This window comes from Gymnoscopelus microlampas, assembly GCF_963454915.1.
Source record: "Gymnoscopelus microlampas genome assembly, chromosome: 20".
NCBI classification, from domain to species: domain Eukaryota; kingdom Metazoa; phylum Chordata; class Actinopteri; order Myctophiformes; family Myctophidae; genus Gymnoscopelus; species Gymnoscopelus microlampas.
This window is the reverse complement of record NC_139957.1, coordinates 17,730,581-17,748,845: the sequence shown is the minus strand read 5'-3', so window position 1 is coordinate 17,748,845 and position 18,265 is coordinate 17,730,581. Positions and strand designations below refer to the sequence as shown.

Here is an 18,265-nt window from a genome sequence, read left to right as displayed (position 1 = left end):
ACACAATACAATTACATTATTTAAAGTAACTTTTTTCTATTTGGACATTTTATAGTATAATGTTGTTTGATAAAACTGTGTTGTCACTTGAGGGTTGCCAGTGTGAATCTCCAAATCGTCTGGGAAAAGTCTGACTGGAGGAAGAGAATGAGTAATGCTATGAGTCTGTCAATACTCTCTGCACATGCTGCCCCCATGCCCATGAGCAGACACTAAAGTCAAAGTTTTTGTGCACAAAATCTTAAGGTGCACCTGCATTCATTGCAAAAATACCCGATTGCATTGTGATGCGTTGTGAGCTTGAAGATCTGCTATTTTTGTAGGAGGAAAAATAAATAAATACATTAATTAATTAATGAAAGGTATACAGTAGTATGTGTAACTTGCCCTGTGTTTACATAGCAAAACATCATAACAACCCAAAATTTCCCTCTATACCAGCAGTCATCAGCCATTGAAGTAGCGAGGTGGTGTTTACCTGCAGAAACACATTGCCCTCTCGCTGTATTCTGGTGTTTTCACTGTTTGTTTTGGTAGAAAGGGATTTTTTGGGGCAACCAGAGCAAACAGTGAAAACACCAAAATACAGCAAGAGGGCAATGTGTTTCTGCAGGTAAATCCCACCACACCACATGCCCAAAATAGGGACACCAGATTGAAAATTTAAAATAAAATAAAAAATTGGATATAGAATTTGCCTCTGTATTGGGAAATAATTGTGCACTTTATTGCAGCGATTTGGGAACTACTGCTCTAAAGTACCAAAAGCATCAGTGAAGCTGTAGGCAGCTCCAACGTGTGACTGTGTGAATACAACCATGGTTGCCTGTGAACCCACTCCCCAGGCTGTAGCACTATAGTAAATAAGAACATGTACTTACCTTGAAGTGTTGCCCATGATGAACTATAGGTACAGCATAATCATACTCTAACTGCTTCATTATCGGAGCATGAAATGCCACTGCATAGTGCTCTATGAAATCAAAGATCCATGACTGCATCATAGCTGAGTAGTGAAAAAATATTTTTAAATGAATTATCTTCTGCTCTGCCAAAATCACTGTTGGTAAGTGAATATTTTAAGATTCAGTGGCATTTAGTGGTATTATCTTTATTGATCCACCACCATGAAGACTGAGGTTTGATTCTTCTGCCTCTGGTTTGGCCTAGCACTGCAGCTAACACAATTTGGCCATGTTAATGGGTAGGAAGCCAGCAGGGCAGCAGGGGAGGGTGATCTCTGTCACTGCATTAGCGACATGTATTCAACTCTTCATATACCCTTATAATGCAGTATGCTCATGATGATGCCTTGCAGTGCACAGTTCTAAAGTGCTGCTGTGTCCTTAGTGCATCTGATTAAATAAGGGTTTATTGTATTGCCATTACCTTCAAACTCAGCCAGCTGACAGAAGATGGGAGTAATCAACTGTGTGAATGAGTATTTCAGGTACCCTCATATTAGGTCCTCATGGCATCAAATATTCTCACAGAACTTTCCTTCATTGCTATCGGGGAAATGTCTTCCATTAATAAACCCTGTACCCTCATACGAACTCAGGAAGATATTAACACCGCAATCTTTCTGCTATACTCATCCAGGGCTGTAATCAGACCCATATACATTACACCTTACTGCCAATACATGGTCATTTTCTGACTCCATTACATTTCTCTTCTTGTTTTTCCTCTTATTAACATGCTCTGCTCCTTATCTATTCTTCTTCTTCCAACTCATCACTACTTTTCTGTTTGTTTCCCCATGCCCCATCTACCCCCATCTTCTTCCCTCTTCTTCCTCCACAGCTCTGTTGCTAGCTGAAGGTAAGTTGTTCTTTCCTTCTCTCGGCATCCCTGCTGATGATGATGATGATGCTTCACTGAGTGTGCTGTGGTTTTTGTCTGGGGAATGTGGTAATATCTTCCCAAATGTGTTCAGCTCTGGACCCAAAAGAGAACTTTGGTGTCTTCCTGGGACCCAAACTTCCAAAGATACGAATGAATTAACCACTAATGCCCTATATCAGATCTTGCTATTTTCACTATTCTTACCATTACACGTTGTGAGCTTGTAGATTGGCTATTTTTACAACCAGAATATGGACGCCTGATTCATACTTAGTCGTACAACCGTATCCCACGTACGACAGATCGCATCGCGATTTGTTGTAAGCTTGTAGATGCGTTATTTTCAGAGCAGGACACCGTAATACGACAGAGCCTAAATTAGCCATTACTGCTCCTTTTGAGACAACTGAAAAATGTGCATATAATTGACACCTTGATGGTCAATAATTCTGGAGAATATCCATCCAGGCCCCTTGGTGTGGTAGGGCTTAACAACTTAAAGGATGACATCACCCATTTTCAACCTATCTTCATATATTTGTTCCTCAGTAATGCCCATGATAAAATGGTAAAAAAAAAAAAAAAACAGTGACATCATCATTAGGCAGGTTTTTCAAATTTTGTTTAGATTTGTATTAACGCGAGAACAATGGCTTCCGTTATAGAATGATAACTTTCCAGGAATAGAAAGCCTGCCGTTTCTATTAGCTTGTATTCCCAATTGATGATGTCACTGGTAGGTGGGTTTCTGAACTGTCCAAAGTCCTTCTCTGAGACACAGACGGGGTAGACAAAAATGGTACCATATTATAATGAGCATTAGTGAGGACCAATTACAGTATATGAAGATAGGTTGAAATGGGTGAAGTCGTCCTTTAAGCCATATTTTCAAGAGTAGCTAAAATAGCAGATCTACAAGCTTTTTAAATATTTACCTAAAATTATATGCCCTAAATAGCAACTGATGCCAGTCTCTAACTGCTTCAGCTAAGCAGTTTCACCTCCAACATAACAGGTGCCCTTTTTTTTCTGACATCGCCCGCAACTGAGTGATGGATTAATTCCCCTAATCACAGGATTAATTAATCACAAACTCATGACTTATTTCCCCCCTGTCAAGCGGAAGGCCAAAACATTTGATAACCATAAAAAAAGAAAGAATCTCAGCTCAGCTCAGAAATTAGAGATTTATTACAGTACCTATGTGATTAATTCTGTGGGTTTTCTATTTTTTCTTCTTGTTCTCATTGAGGAAATATTTTCATGTTGTACTGCAAGAGGAATGTTGTGAGAATCACATTTTAAACATGAGCAAAAAGAAACCCTGTCAGGTCTTCAGGGCACATACTGTCTTGAGTGTGTAATTGATTTAGCTTAAAAGCATGTGTGTGTGTGTGTGTGTGTGTGTGTGTGTGTGTGTGTGTGTGTGTGTGTGTGTGTGTGTGTGTGTGTGTGTGTGTGTGTGTGTGTGTGTGTGTGTGTGTGTGCGTGCGTGCGTGCGTGCGTGCGTGCGTGCGTGCGTGCGTGCGCGCGTGCGTGCGCGCGTGCGTGTGAGCATGTGTGCTGCTGAAGTATGAGTGCACAAGTGCCTGCTGTGCTAACACACCTGACCACTCTTCCCTATCAAGGGGAGCTTGGCTGTGATCTTTAATGGCAGCGTTAATATTTAATAGTAACCGTGTTTTCAGCTAAGAGCAGCGGGCTGGGACTCAGGGCCTCAAATAAAAGATGACAGGGTTTCTGCACCAGGTGTCTCTGTGGGAGTGTTGCAGACAGCAGGATGAGAGTGCAGAGAAAGAGTCAGTTCTCTCTTTCTCTCTCTCTCTCTCTCTCTCTCTCTCTCTCTCTCTCTCTCTCTCTCTCTCTCTCTCTCTCTCTCTCGCTCTCTCTCTCTCGCTCTCTCTCTGTCTCTCGCTCTCTCTCATAAAGTTAAGCCTACTTTATACTTTCTCCCTCAACGTTGTGGCTTGCCAAAAATAAATGCATTGTGTCACTCACTGTATATCGTTGTCAAGTATACATGAGTCTTTAGTCATTACTGAACCAATGTTATGGACCAGTTTGTACTGCTCCAACAATGATGTCGGTTTGTACCACAGCCACACAAGACATGGGACATGTTGTGTTGATAATAATAAAATACATTTCTACAGCACATTTTAAAAACAATGTTACAGAGCTTTATATCAAACAATACAATGTGATGGTTTGATTGTTTAAATTAAAAGAAACAAAAATACTAGAAAAAACGAAACAAAATACACATACAAACTGTAAAATAGTAATAGTGATTAAAAATACTATTAAAATAGAGAGACAGAGAGAGAGGGAGAGACCGAGATATAAATTTGTATTGAATTGACTTCATAATTAGGTCTTTGGTAGTCTGGCAGGAGATCAATTCAGCTCAGTGAAATGTTGCTGCTTATTAGGGACATTGTTCCAGTGTTGCTGCAGGATGAATAAAGTATTCCTCCAATGTTTGGCCGCTCTGTGTTTGGTCTTGTCGAATGCCCGACCAAGCGTGAAAGCTCATTTGAGCTTATATAACGTAAATGATGTACACAAGAGGACATTAGCCACAGAGAATAGTTTGGGCAAAAAGTATGAAGTATGGATTCTGCATTATTAAAATGCATCCTCTATTTCTTTCTTTTACATCTTTATTTGTTTTTACTTTTCTTTTTTATAAGTTGAAGTAAGTTGTTATATATCATGAAGTCCCCCAATACCAAGGAAACATAAATACATTACAGAACTTTCAATAAACAGATCAATCAATGTTCTTTCCTCATGTTTTGTTTGTATACAGCGAAGTACAGCAAAGCACTTTAACTGAATTAACTAACATTGTCTCACATTCTCTGCTTTATTTCATTTGTCATCTTATTCTCTCTCCTGTCCTCTCCTCTCCACCTTTCTCCCTCCACAGACATACCAGACAGGAAGCTGACATCAGATGCAGAGGAAGCCAAACGGATTGCAGAGATGGGCAAACCAGTGCTGGGGGAACACTCCAAGCTTGAAGTCATCATTGAGGAGTCTTATGAGTTCAAGGTGGGTGATGTTCACCATGAAAAACAACCCTTGAATCACAACCGATAGCTGCTGGGTATTTAAGTATCTTTACAACAAAGAAGTGAATGTCAATTTCTTATGTCAATGTCATAATACGGTTCACTTCGATCAATGTATTTGACACAAAAGAGACAAACACTGTCTCTGTCAAACACTCATTTATCTTTTCACTTAAAAAAACGTGAGATGTTCACTTTGTGCAGTACTGCCATCCTCTATCCTCCTCAGTAGCATAAATATACCCAACATATTTGTTTCAATCATGCATCAAATAGAAGAGATGGGTTGCTTTTGCTGAGGACTTGATGCCACTGCCATCAAGTGGTGAAGGATGGGCACTGATGAAGCCCCAAGCTTATAGCAGTGGTCTTCAAAGTGGGGGCTGTGGCCCCCAGTGGGTAGTTGGAATGAAGAGGAAAATGGATGGCGGGGGTGTCATAAAACATAATATTAAAAACAAATCTAATTTAGATGACTTGTCATTTGTGCCAATTTAACCACTATCAACCTGCCGTTCCTATTTTGGGAATGTCATGGGGGGTCCTTGGCATGGAAAAGTTTACATTCTGAATGTAAATGATGGATGGATTGTTTATCTGCTTATGTCTCTTTTTTTATCGTACAGAGCACAGTGGACAAGTTGATCAAGAAGACCAACCTGGCTTTAGTCGTGGGAACCAACTCTTGGAGAGAACAGTTTATGGAGGCAATTACTGTCAGTGCAGGTACAGTCACAATTGTCCCACCATGCTCAGACTCCAGGTGTCTCTGCAGAGACACGTGAGCCTTTTCTACGATAGATTATCATAATTTAGGCAATAGGGGCTGTTAAAGGATAGGTCTGTTTCGTTTTTCCCCAGTCTGTCTGGGGATTTTCCCCCCAGTCTGTCCCCATTTTTCGTACTTACACACTTTATAAGATTCACCTGGTTTGGCCCCATAAGATTATCTATGACAGCTGCATTATTCCAGTATGTGAGACTTATCCTTTAATGTGAAAATGTATGGTGCAAAAACTAAATGTACAAAAAAAAATCATTCAACTTTGGGTGGAGCTAATTATTACCCTTTTCCCCCCAACTGAATATTGGTAAGAAGAGATGTTTCTGTTGCAAAGAGTTTGCGATGCCTGTTATTCCTATGTTGGTGTTTCTGAGCAATGTTGGCAATACTAGCTAATCATTCCATACATTCTGTCTGACAGCTTAAAATCCTAGTGCAACATCAACGTTGGTGATATTATGATGTCATGCGCAAAAACACTTTTGAGAAGAGTCCTTGTTTGTGGTCCCCCCTACGTTGTAATGAGATTTGCGACCTTGCTTATAAGACACTTATATATATTGTATAACATACTGTACATTCATTACATACATTCAGTTTTGTAAGTAACACACTTGGCTACATTGTATTAAGGGTATTAAAATACTTTGTCTTCTTGTTGAAGCTCTAGAAATTTCAACATATTCCCTTCAAAACTAAATTAAATCTTGCCATTTTCCACCACTACCAATCAGAATGATTGTGTTAATTCTTCCGCCCAATTTTATTATAACAGTCAATAATCATAAGTTACACATTTCTAAACATTCATAAATAAGGGCTTAGATTACTTTATAACTCATGAATTATAAACATAGTAAAGACTTGGTAATCATTTGTTGACACTTGGCCAATAATTAATACATTATTTACTAATCATTACATATAATAATATTATATACTACAATATAGACACATCTTTTATATCTCAGTTAGAGATCAGTAACCAATTATTTACATATATTTAATAATAATAATAATGTATTTTACATTTTATATTTGCTATTTTGCATTAGGCTATGTAATTTCCTAACGTAAAATTGATACATGTACAATATGCCTATGATATATATATATATATATGATATAATGTATAGAGTCTCTCATCATGCATGCCATATGACATCCACCAAACCACCACAGTCCCAGTAGCCACAGAGTAGCCAAATCCTCCTCTGGTGCCTCGCTTCATCCCTTCACCGTTGAAATATTTAATCCAGCGACACTCTTTATTTTTTCATGGTGCTCATCCTCTCTCCTCCCCTTCCTCTTCCATCGCCACCAGTAGCACTAAAAATGGATGTGCCTCACATGGCCTGCCACTTTGAATCAACACAGTGTCCCCTGGTGTGCACCATTTTGCCTTTGCATTTGAGGTGTTAAGTTGTTGCCCTTATTCAGAGTGACCTGCGGTACAATGAGTAAAGGTTGAGGGGGCTTTCAGTGTCTCGCTCAAGGACAATTGCAGTTCATGTTGGCTACCAATGAGATCAAACGGGTGACTTTTATGTTACCAGATTGATGTTTTCTAACCCCTGCTTGAGACACCTTCCAATATAATGAGTAAGCAGAAAGCTGGCTCTGTGTCTCATTCAAGGACACTGTGACAGGACACATTCCATTTTTGGTCCCTGCAATGACCAACGTGTCACACTGACTGTTTTGCTAGCATCAAACATGACTTAAAGTTTACAGGTTTGTGACTGCCTAACCTAGAGTTGATCCTGCCACCTAATTGCATGAATTAGACCCACATGTTACGATGTGACCTCTGCTCAAGGATCCAAAAACCTAAACTGGAGCAAAGTATTGTTTATCAAAAGTCTGAGCTGAAAGCCCACGGCTTAAACTAAGCTAGAAGTCAAAATTATTGCTCAACAAAGTAAGGAAAAAATACAATAAAATAAAAATAAAATGTTTTGGGGAAGGGACTAGTGCATCTGTATCTTTAGGGCACGTTATTATGAAATAATAACAAAAAAGCCCCAAACCAAAATTAACCCTCAACCAAAAACTTTTTACCAACAAAATAAGCTAAAAAGCCCAAAGCCTGCCCAAAAGCAAGAGTTATTTATCCCCACACTTTAGTTACAAATGAGTCCATTCACTGTATGTTTCCTATGCTCTCTGCAGATATTCAGAGATTTCCTAGTAATAGTTCCACGGTGTTTAAGTGAATGTTGTTGTCTGTCCTTCCTTCTCTGTCATCTCTCATCCTGTATCCCCTCACCATCTACCATATTGCCTCTTTATCTCTGCTTTTTCATTCGCAATCCCAACTTTATTTTGTATATGGTATCATTCTCTCTCTCCCACCTTCCCTTCTTCATTGCCTCTTCCTTCTCCAAACTCTCCCCTTTCACCCCCAATCCCTCTCCCTCTCTCTCCCCATGCAGATGAGGACGAGGAGGACACGGGTGAGGAGCGTCTTCCGTCCTGCTTCGACTATGTCATGCACTTTCTCACCGTCTTCTGGAAGGTGCTGTTCGCCTGTGTGCCGCCCACTGAGTACATGAATGGCTGGGCATGCTTCTTCGTCTCCATAGTCATCATCGGCCTTCTGACGGCCGTCATCGGAGACTTGGCGTCCCACTTTGGCTGCACCATTGGCCTCAAGGACTCGGTCACTGCTGTGGTGTTTGTGGCGCTCGGCACCTCCGTCCCTGGTCAGTTCAGTGTGTGTGTCTGTCTATTTATCCAGGTGGAATACTGTGTTAGCCTACTGTGAATGTGGGGCTGCTAGATTATGGCAAAAAGCATAATTACCATTATTTTGGTCAATAGTGAGATCAAGGTTATTTAACGAGATTACTCGATGACTTTCGAAACATCTTGCATTTATTGAACTTTTAGTCTTTTAACAGTGGATTTTCTTTAACTTTTTTGCTCATATAGTTTGGCCATAAACCACATAAACCACCTTCCTATACTGTGTCACCTGGAAATATATCACGATACAGGAGTTGGATACTAGAGAAATAGCATTTCAGCTGGACTTTAAAGGGGGTGTGTCCAGGTGGCACAGGAGTGAAGTTCCTGCCCACCAAAGTGGATACTGGGGTTCGAATCCGTAGCAGTGCCTTCAGCTTGGCCAGGCGATCCAAGGAACACAGTTGACGTGGTGGGGTAGCCGGCTAGGGAGGGTGATCTCTGTCGCTGTACTAGCAACTTATATAGGTTTTTCGGGGTGCCTGTTTAGCAGGGAACAGAACTGGGAAGGATAGCTGGTGACATCACACATATCAGAGTAGACACACAACCTCTCCAAGACCAACTAGTAGGGTCAGCAGTGACAGTGACTACATGGGTGAATTGGGAATTGGCAATTTGGCATAATAACTAAATTGGGAGAAAATATAGAATGGTAAAAGATAATAATCTTTTAGCCATTTATCCGATTACTAAAACGTAATTTGAGTGGTACAACTTTCCGTTGATCAATTAATCGGTTATTTTCATTTATTTTCTTGGTTTACTCCACAGACACGTTTGCCAGCAAGGCGGCGGCGGTGCATGATACGTACGCAGACGCCTCTATTGGGAACGTGACCGGCAGCAACGCGGTCAACGTCTTCCTGGGCATCGGCGTGGCCTGGTCCGTGGCCGCCATCTACTGGCACATGCAAGGGAAGCCGTTCGTGGTGGAGGCCGGCTCGCTGGCCTTCTCCGTCACCCTCTTCACCATCTTTGCCTTCCTGGCCGTGTCGGTGCTGCTGTACAGGCGCCGGGCCCACATCGGAGGGGAACTGGGCGGGCCCCGGGGACACAGACTGGCCACCTCAGCCTTCTTTTTCAGCCTCTGGTTCCTCTATATCCTGTTCTCCAGTTTGGAGGCCTACTGTCATATAGAGGGATTTTAAGACCATGACCCCGCCCCACCCCCACCCCTTATACAGAAAGAATAACTCTTAACTCCAACGTGGAAACAAAACAAGACAGAGGTTTCAAAGTACAACTTGGGAGTGAGAAAAAAAAATAGATTGAATTCTCGCTTGTGGAATTTTTTGTCCGGTCGTGTAATGGAATGGATGAACAGGAGAGGCAAACCCAGGGAGTGCAGCGTTGCTGGTTCCTCCCTCACCTCCGTCCCGCCTCCCACTGTCTTTCTCTCTGTCTCTGTCTCTGTCTCTGTCTCTGTCTCTCTCTCTCTCTCTCTCTCTCTCTCTCTCTCTCTCTCTCTCTCTCTCTCTCTCTCTCTCTCTCTCTCACAAGCTCTCACTCTCAAACCCTCCTGTAAGAATGCTCAAAGGTGTGTAGCCTGCACCAGGTGCTGAAAGCCTGTACGTCTTCTGGCTGCAGGAGCAGCCATCCTGAGCCCAGGCGAGTGAGTGTGCTTACAGCTGGGATTGGGGCGCCACTGAGTCATAAGAAGATGCAGAGAGGTGGGCCTGCATTCCACTGACGGAGACTGCAGTCTTATTATACCCAGAAGGAGTTGAGCTATCAGAGGTCTATATTTTTCTCAACACCTGATGAGAATGTTATTTCGTTTTTTTTGTTTTGTTTTTTAAACGAAGTATTTTGGGGATAAAAATGCAAAAAATTAGAATAAAACAATTACGAAAAAAACGAACAAAAAGAGGAGTCAAAGACACTATTTTCTGATCTACGTTATGGAACGAAATATAAAACAAAATGGAGATTTGCTGTCGAGTGATAAGCTGGATGGACTCATAGTATTTATTTTTATTTGCATAGTTTCCTAAGGAGCGCCACAGAGTTCTCAGATTTAACGAGAGCTGAAAGGGGGAGGAGCTACAAGTGACAACCTAAATACTGGCAGACAAATCAACCAATCAAACAGGCGTGGAGGAGGGAGCTCGGGGACACAATGGACATTGCCAAACTGCCCTGGACATTACTTCCGTACTATATACGTATCTATATATAATATATTTCCATATTTTCTGTATATTTTGAATATTTGTTTAAATGTGATCACCTTCTGCTCTAACAAAAATGGCGGATTGCTGTGGCTTGGGGGTAGGGGCAGTTGGGGTGGGGTGGGGGGTATCATATCCCAGAACGATGTCTTCACATTTCTAAGAGTTCTGTATCTTGCCTAGGAAAAAAAAGAAAAAAGAAAAAAAAATCTAAAAAGAAAAAAAGTATGACATTGTATTTTATTTACTGAAGATATCTTGGTCTCACTCGAGTTTTCACATTTTGAGAATCCGAAGTCCAAAAGAAAAAAAGTGTTGCTGCAGAGATAAAAATTCAGAGGTATTTTTGTACTGTTCCTTCCATGCACTTTGCTGTATAAATCTATTTATGGAGACTTCTTCTTGTACACGTGCAAGAGGCCAATATTCAAAAGGTACGTATCACTATGGACTGTAGAGTGCCTGTGCCAGATAAAGAGCTTGTTGTGACGGCACCCACTGACCAGCTGCCTACCAGTTCAGTTCAACTAAATCCACGGGTTCCATTATCAAAATGGCCCCATATCCAGTTTCAGACCAAGCTGTTGCCCGAATTTACTTTTACAACATATCAGAAAGAAATACCAATCATATTATGCTTAGTTTATTGGCATCACAGCAGTCACATTATTACAAATCACTGAAATTGACATTTCCATAAAAGAGCTTATTTTCAAGTCAGCGTTCATTATGAGCAGGTGTTGCTTCAAATAGTGGTAAACTCAAAACATCTATTGGAACAGGAGTGTAACTGTTGTGGAGTTTCACTAGTCTGAAGTGTCACTGGTCTGGGTGCCGAAGCAGTAAATATCTAGAGTTTGAATTTGAAAGTAACGTGATATTGAATGCTGTTTAAATACAAAATGACTGGTGCTTTGTTTTTAATGAGAGATAAACATATATATATATACGTTTAAGAGCTCCCAACCCCATGAAAATGTTTATTACTTCATTTGCATCAAGCATACATTGCTCTGTAATCACTAAAGTCTTGGCCAATTTAAAAAATCACTGAAGAGATTACCAAAGAGATGGGATGCAACATCTTTTTCAAACATAGGGTGATGGAAAGTTGCAGTGACACTATATCTCCACAAGGGGGATGTCAATCTCTAGTCCCTGTGGTTGTCCCCTCCTCTCTTTCATTCCTAGCCACTCCTCCTACCTAGTGAATATTCTCCTTCCTTTGTGGTGAGAGATGTTGTACATACATCCAGTGGCTGAAATGGATAATAATATTCCCCTAGCCCACACCTGCTCTCCCTTTGAGTTCTCCTTCTCTCTCTCCCTCTCCCCCACACACACACACACACACACACACACACACACACACACACACACACACACACACACACACACACACACACACACACACACACACACACACACACACACACACACACACACACACACACACACACACACGTTCACACACGTACACGTGTATGTTTACATAGACACGGTATAAGCGTATTTGTCAAACCGGCATGTCAAAACACAATACTCTTTCACATCTCATTCACAATAGCTTTGTCTGAGCCAACATCAGCAAGAGTGTGATGGTAAAAATGAACAAATGTACTTTTGTTATTATATTTTGTTTTTCATTTACATTAATGTGTGAGAGAGGCCCAACAAACCAGCCCTTGTAAGCCTTGAGACAATAAATATTATGGGAGTATTATATAGAGGTGGTATTTTTCACAAAGTCTAACACAAGTGGATGCAGCAGGAATTAATTGTGACAAAGAAATGCCAGGTGTGTGTGTGTGTGTGTGTGTGTGTGTGTGTGTGTGTGTGTGTGTGTGTGTGTGTGTGTGTGTGTGTGTGTGTGTGTGTGTGTGTGTGTGTGTGTGTGTGTGTGTGTGTGTGTGTGTGTGTGTTGCTTTTTATCAAAGCAAAATGTTGTATTTGAGGTTGTTGTGTACGTTGGTATGCTGCAGTCAGGCCTCTGTGGCTTCTCTGTACTTGTGAGTGCAGGTGATTTCACTGATGTTTGTCAGTTCTCTCCACATGGGAATGCCTCTGAGTTGGTTCATTTGTCATTTGTCTTAAAGCTATATGTCTTAAAAGTTGTTAGTTTTGTTAGGTGCAGGGCAGATTTGAAGTGTGTGTGTCTACAAAAAAAGCATCACAATCATTTGGAATTGCTGATGATGTGATAATCTAAAGAAAGATTGAGGGTCATATCATATGCTGACAATGCTAATGTTTTCTTTTCTGTTGTCAAAGAAGAGAACACATTCTGATGGGTGGGCGGGAAATGTTTTTCTTACCTATGTGTAGGGATGGAAAACTGATTTTTATTTTTTCTCTTTTTCTGTACCACAACCACTAGCTGGGATAGATTAGATACACTCTGAAAAAGATCGTAATGTCATTATGCATTGCTGTCAACATACTGTACATGATTGCTCGGATGAAATTATAATTGGATGTTGCCTAAACACGTTTTGAGGAAAATGCAGTTTGATGTCAAAAGCGTAATATTTGGCTGTTTTGGAATTTCGTCAGATTGCAATAAAACTAAGTCTTGGCTTTCATAATTCGTCGATATTGCTGCCCAATTTAAATCAGAAACATAAGTCTTGAAGCCTTTAAATGTAGCATGACATGCTAGTGGAGGCACATTTTTTCATATAACTCATTTATGCTTTAGGAAGTAGTCGGCAAGACTTTCTTGGTTTATTATTTCCTTCTAAAAGGAATCTGTGTGGATTGTCTTCATGCCACAAGAATATAATCTATAAGGAAATAATTAACCATGTTAAATGCTATAATTAAGACCTGCTTCGGATTTGCAAAGATTATTATTTCATATAATATACTCATTAAAACCCTTTTTCTCAAAAAGAGGCTGGTAACGACCTACTGTATACGCAATGTGATGTTGTACAATTGATCTCAGTAGAGCAGGTGAGGTCACATATTCTGTTGAAAATGTATAAAAATGTGCCAGTGTTGCAGAGAATAGAACAACAATTATCTACACAGCATGTTCAGGTCCCTTGTCTGCCCTACTGAAGTGCCCTTGAGCAAACACTAAAGCACTAATAAGATCCATACTGAGGGTGGTCAGCAAAGGCATCCAATAAATAAGAAATACAAATATTTTATTTAAAAATTATAGACAGATGTGTAGACAATGCTACATTATTTTAAAGAGTTTAAAGACTTATGGTCTTGTGAGAAGAAATCACACTCATTAAATAAATCACAGGCTGGTTTCACCAACATAGATTAAGCTTAGTTCAGGTTAAGATTTCAAGAGTTGCTGACACACAACATCCACTGATTTCTATTTAATTTTGCCCTGTCTTTTACCTGCATTTTGTGTTCCTGATTAATGGTAAATGAAGCTATAGCTCAGGCAACTAAAAGGCCAAGCCAAGGATCAGTTATCTTATCGTATGGTATTAAAAACACTACAACTAGGTTTGATGTATTATATGTGAAACAGCTCTCTTTTCCAAAAGTCTGCATGTATGTTGAAATGATCACCATATAACACTTGACAGTGTATCGGGAACATAATTTAGGAAGCCACCTGAGTTCTGTTTGTCATTAACTTAGCTGTGTGTGTGTGTGTGTGTGTGTGTGTGTGTGTGTGTGTGTGTGTGTGTGTGTGTGTGTGTGTGTGTGTGTGTGTGTGTGTGTGTGTGTGTGTGTGTGTGTGCGTGCGTGCGTGCGTGCGTGCGTGCGTGCGTGCGTGCGTGCGTGCGTGCGTGCGTGTGTGTGTGTGAGAGAGAGAGAGTTCAGTCTTTATGCTGTTTAAATGCATTAAAGGGTGCAGCAAATGTGAATTTCTTTGTTTCTCATCAGCTACGCTTACATCTAACCTTTTGTTTAATGTGCACTGAGGCAATGATAGCCTACTGTATGTTTTAGGCAGAAGCAGTCACCTATACTGTAACTAAAACATCCCAAAAGCGACACTTCCAATAGCTTTAAACTTAATTCAAACTTTGTCATAGGCTACATATTTTTGATTATTGACACGGGTGACAGTTGTATGATGAAGTATAAACTATTGAATTAATAAATTAGGCTTTATTATGTAGTCTCTCTCTCTATCTCACTCTGTAAGTGTTTCATTTAGGCCGAAATCAATTAAAGTCCTTATTTTCCTTATTTTGTACTTTGTCACACAATGGTGTCGCCGAATGTAACCAATGAAATATGGAAATTCGGCTTTAAAAAGCTTTTATTTTTTTTATAATCTCCAATATAGCTATGTTACGATTTGTCACATACTCATCACAATTGCAGAAGCATTAAGCCAGATCCTCCAAAATATGGGGTCCAGCAATCACCATTACAAGCCTCATAAGTATATGTTATGGTCTTTACAAGCAACATCTCTGTATTTCCCTTATCTACACCTACATGTATACACAAACAGTTTGGCGATAAAGACAAGTACATAAAAACAACAACTGAGGCTACATGTACAATCCTGACCTGATGCAAATGTTGAGATGGTTGACCTGGGTTGGAGTGACAGCGTAGTCTTACATTGATGTTGACACTATTGGTTGTTTTTTTCACTGACCTCTTTCTGACTGTGCCCTAACACCCCGCAACTGACACTGATTCGCCCACTGACATAAACATACTTGATTTCTGTGATACACCGTATTGCATCACACAGTGGAGTGTGTACAGAATGTCTACCTTTACAAGTTGGAGCTGTTCTCAGAAAGCTGTATATCCTACTCTACATGATGTCTTACCACAATGTTTTTCTGGGTGTTGGTTCACTTATCCATTGCTGGGCTGAAATTCAATCAAATCACACAGTACAAATCCTCAGTTAGTTTAACTCTGGGTTAAAGTAGCATGGAAGGTTTTGCTGTGTACATGTGTCAGGTGACTTGTGCACTGGAGTCTCTTTTCAAAAATTTTAAGGAAAGAGCTACAGAGTTGGTTAATTAGTTTTAGATATTCTAGTTTTGTGGGGTGTCTGTTACAGTGAAGGTTGATTGAATTCCAGCCACAACGCGTGAGTGTACACACACACACACACACGCACGCACGCACGCACGCACGCACGCACGCACGCACACACACACACACACACACACACACACACACACACACACACACACACACACACACACACACACACACACACACACACACACACACACTGTCTCATTAAAGTCACTGAAAAAGTGGGATTATTTTTATTTATTGTTTGTTATGTTGATTGTTTCTTACTCCTTGCTATGAATTTTGTTTTTATTTCAGGGATTATGCATGGAAATGAACCTTAAGTTGATTATTTTATTATTCTGTTTATTTTGTTTGTTGGGGGTCAATAACAAAATAAAGACAACTGAAAATCTAAATCATGCTAATGTGTTTAATTGGATGATGGTAAATAGTGCAACACACTATAATGATTATGAAAAGGATGAGCAGAAATTGACACTTGGATCGGGAGGAGATAAACTGTGATTGGCATCGACATGAGCTAATTGCTAATGAGAGGATGATTCGCACATTGACAGTGTTGTTGAGTCACTTTAAATAATCTTAACGCGCTCTTCAAGTTGTACCTTAGTGAGCTTTTAACTTCTGGTCGGAGGACTACAAATTAAGAGCATAATTATTACATTACATGTTAGTGCCTGCATTTGCGTTAATAATCAATAGGCTCTATTCACAGCAGCCATATTATCACTCCCTTCCCAGGTGTTACCAATGATACTAATGAAGGCTCTGTTCCATTTAGTCTAGCACAGTGGTTTCCACGACCCCCATAACTCTGAGAGTGTTCAAATGGAACTAAATGGACCCTTACGGATCCATTTGGTTCCATTTGTACACTCTCAGAGTTACACACCTGTAAGGGGCCATTTGGAAGGTTTCCAGTGAGCCAACATGCCAACAATATCAGCACCCTGACTCTGTTTGACCAGAATGGAACAGAGCCTTCATTAGTATCATTGGTAACACCTGTGAATGTCTTCATAATATGGCTGCTGTGAATAGAGCCTTTTGTTTAGTTCAGTGGTTTTCATCTTTTCATCATTTTACACTCTCAAGAGTTAAAGATCTAATAAGGGTCCATTTGGTTACCAACTCTCCATCATTTAGCTGGGGACCGCATGGAACTCCCCAAGGACCACTGGTTGAGAACCACTGGTTTAGTTGGATATAAAATATTACAAATGAAAAGGAAGCAGTCATCTAAGTATGCAATCTTCACTAAAATAATGATAGCCTACTGGTGACAGGGATTTGGTTGCCTCAATAAGATCAGGTGGCCTGGCCTGGGCGTTTTATCCCAAATTAACGACTATTTAGGATTAATCATCATGCCAAAGCCAGACTGCATTACGTTTATTCAAATTCGTCTTAAGGTTAAGACAGCACTTTCTTATAAATGTGCTTGCTTTGCTTGTGTAAATGTATACTCACTATTATGTCTCGTTTGTCAAAATAGAACAAGATCTACAATGCATAATGTGAAGGTTGTATGTATCTGTTCTTTATTTTGTCAAGCGACACAGAGTACCAGTGATGGAAGAAGTACTCACATGTTTTACTTAAGTAAAAGTATCAATACTGCAATGTAGATATACTGTTACAAGTAGAGGAGTCCCATAATCAAAATGTAGTAGCCTACCAAAAATTAAAAGTAGGCTACTAATTGTGCAGAATGTCCCATTTCACAAGTTCGAAATGTATACAAATCTTTTGAAAATAGCCCATCAACAAGCTCACAATGCGTGGCATGACCATGCATTGTGGATCTGCTATTTTCCAATGGCCGAAATATATATAGGGCTGAAGTGGTTAGTATGTTAATGTAATAATAATCAAAATCTAACTAAAGTTTTCATATAATTGTAGTGGAGTAAAAGTACAACATTTTCCTCTGAGATGTATGTGGGTAGAAGTAAGAGTATTGAAATGTGTAAATACTCAAGAAAGTAAAAATACCTAAAATAAGAACAGTACTTGAGTACATGTACTTAGTTACTTTACACCACTGCAGAGTACCGCAGTCATACCTGTGCTGCTATTAATTTTCCTCCAGCTCCAGGTGTGTTGTGGCTTATGTTTACTGTAGATCCTTTTATTTGGCTTATTTATCTCTTCTGCTCATTTGACCCTGTCTCTCGCTGTCCATGGTCCTGAAAACGGACTGGCTCATGTCAGAGAAAAAGACAATATTTATTAAAGGACCACTTCACCCATTTTCAACCTAATTGGTCGGTCCCCACTGGTGCTCATTATGATATAACCATCAGGCCTACGTTATAGGCTACTATTTAGCCCCCAAAAGCTTTTATCTTGAAGTCCACTGACCGGAAGTCATATTCTTACGTGGGCATGGACTGACGATCGTGTTCAAATAATTTGAGTTGACGGAACACTAGTGGCACAATTGGCTTAGAATAAAGACGATACATGGAGTTCCAATGCTGCGAGTGGGCAGTCTCCTGTATCAGAATAAACGATCTATAATGTTCTTCTCGACACGAGTGAGCAAAAGGACCGAGAGGAGAAGGATGCAGCAAAATGTTGGTACGTTCAGCAGCGACTCTGCGGGATTATAGCTGCAGTGGAGGAAGCCACTAGGT

General features: G+C 40.2%; 1 protein-coding gene across 2 annotated transcripts in view; it reads left to right on the top strand.

The window, feature by feature from the left end:
* Positions 1-9,653, top strand: part of slc8a3 (solute carrier family 8 member 3) — a 119,125-nt gene extending 109,472 nt beyond the window's left edge. The window contains exons 4-8 of one of the 2 annotated variants that reach the window (XM_084045645.1): positions 1,807-1,824; positions 4,781-4,905; positions 5,552-5,651; positions 8,145-8,414; positions 9,232-9,653. In XM_084045645.1, the coding sequence (XP_083901771.1) occupies positions 1,807-1,824; positions 4,781-4,905; positions 5,552-5,651; positions 8,145-8,414; positions 9,232-9,608 (890 nt within the window). In that variant the 3' untranslated portion in view covers positions 9,609-9,653. The remainder of the gene's footprint in view (positions 1-1,806; positions 1,825-4,780; positions 4,906-5,551; positions 5,652-8,144; positions 8,415-9,231) is intronic. The other variant, XM_084045646.1, reaches the window with a different exon arrangement.
* The last annotated feature ends 8,612 nt before the right edge of the window (positions 9,654-18,265 follow it).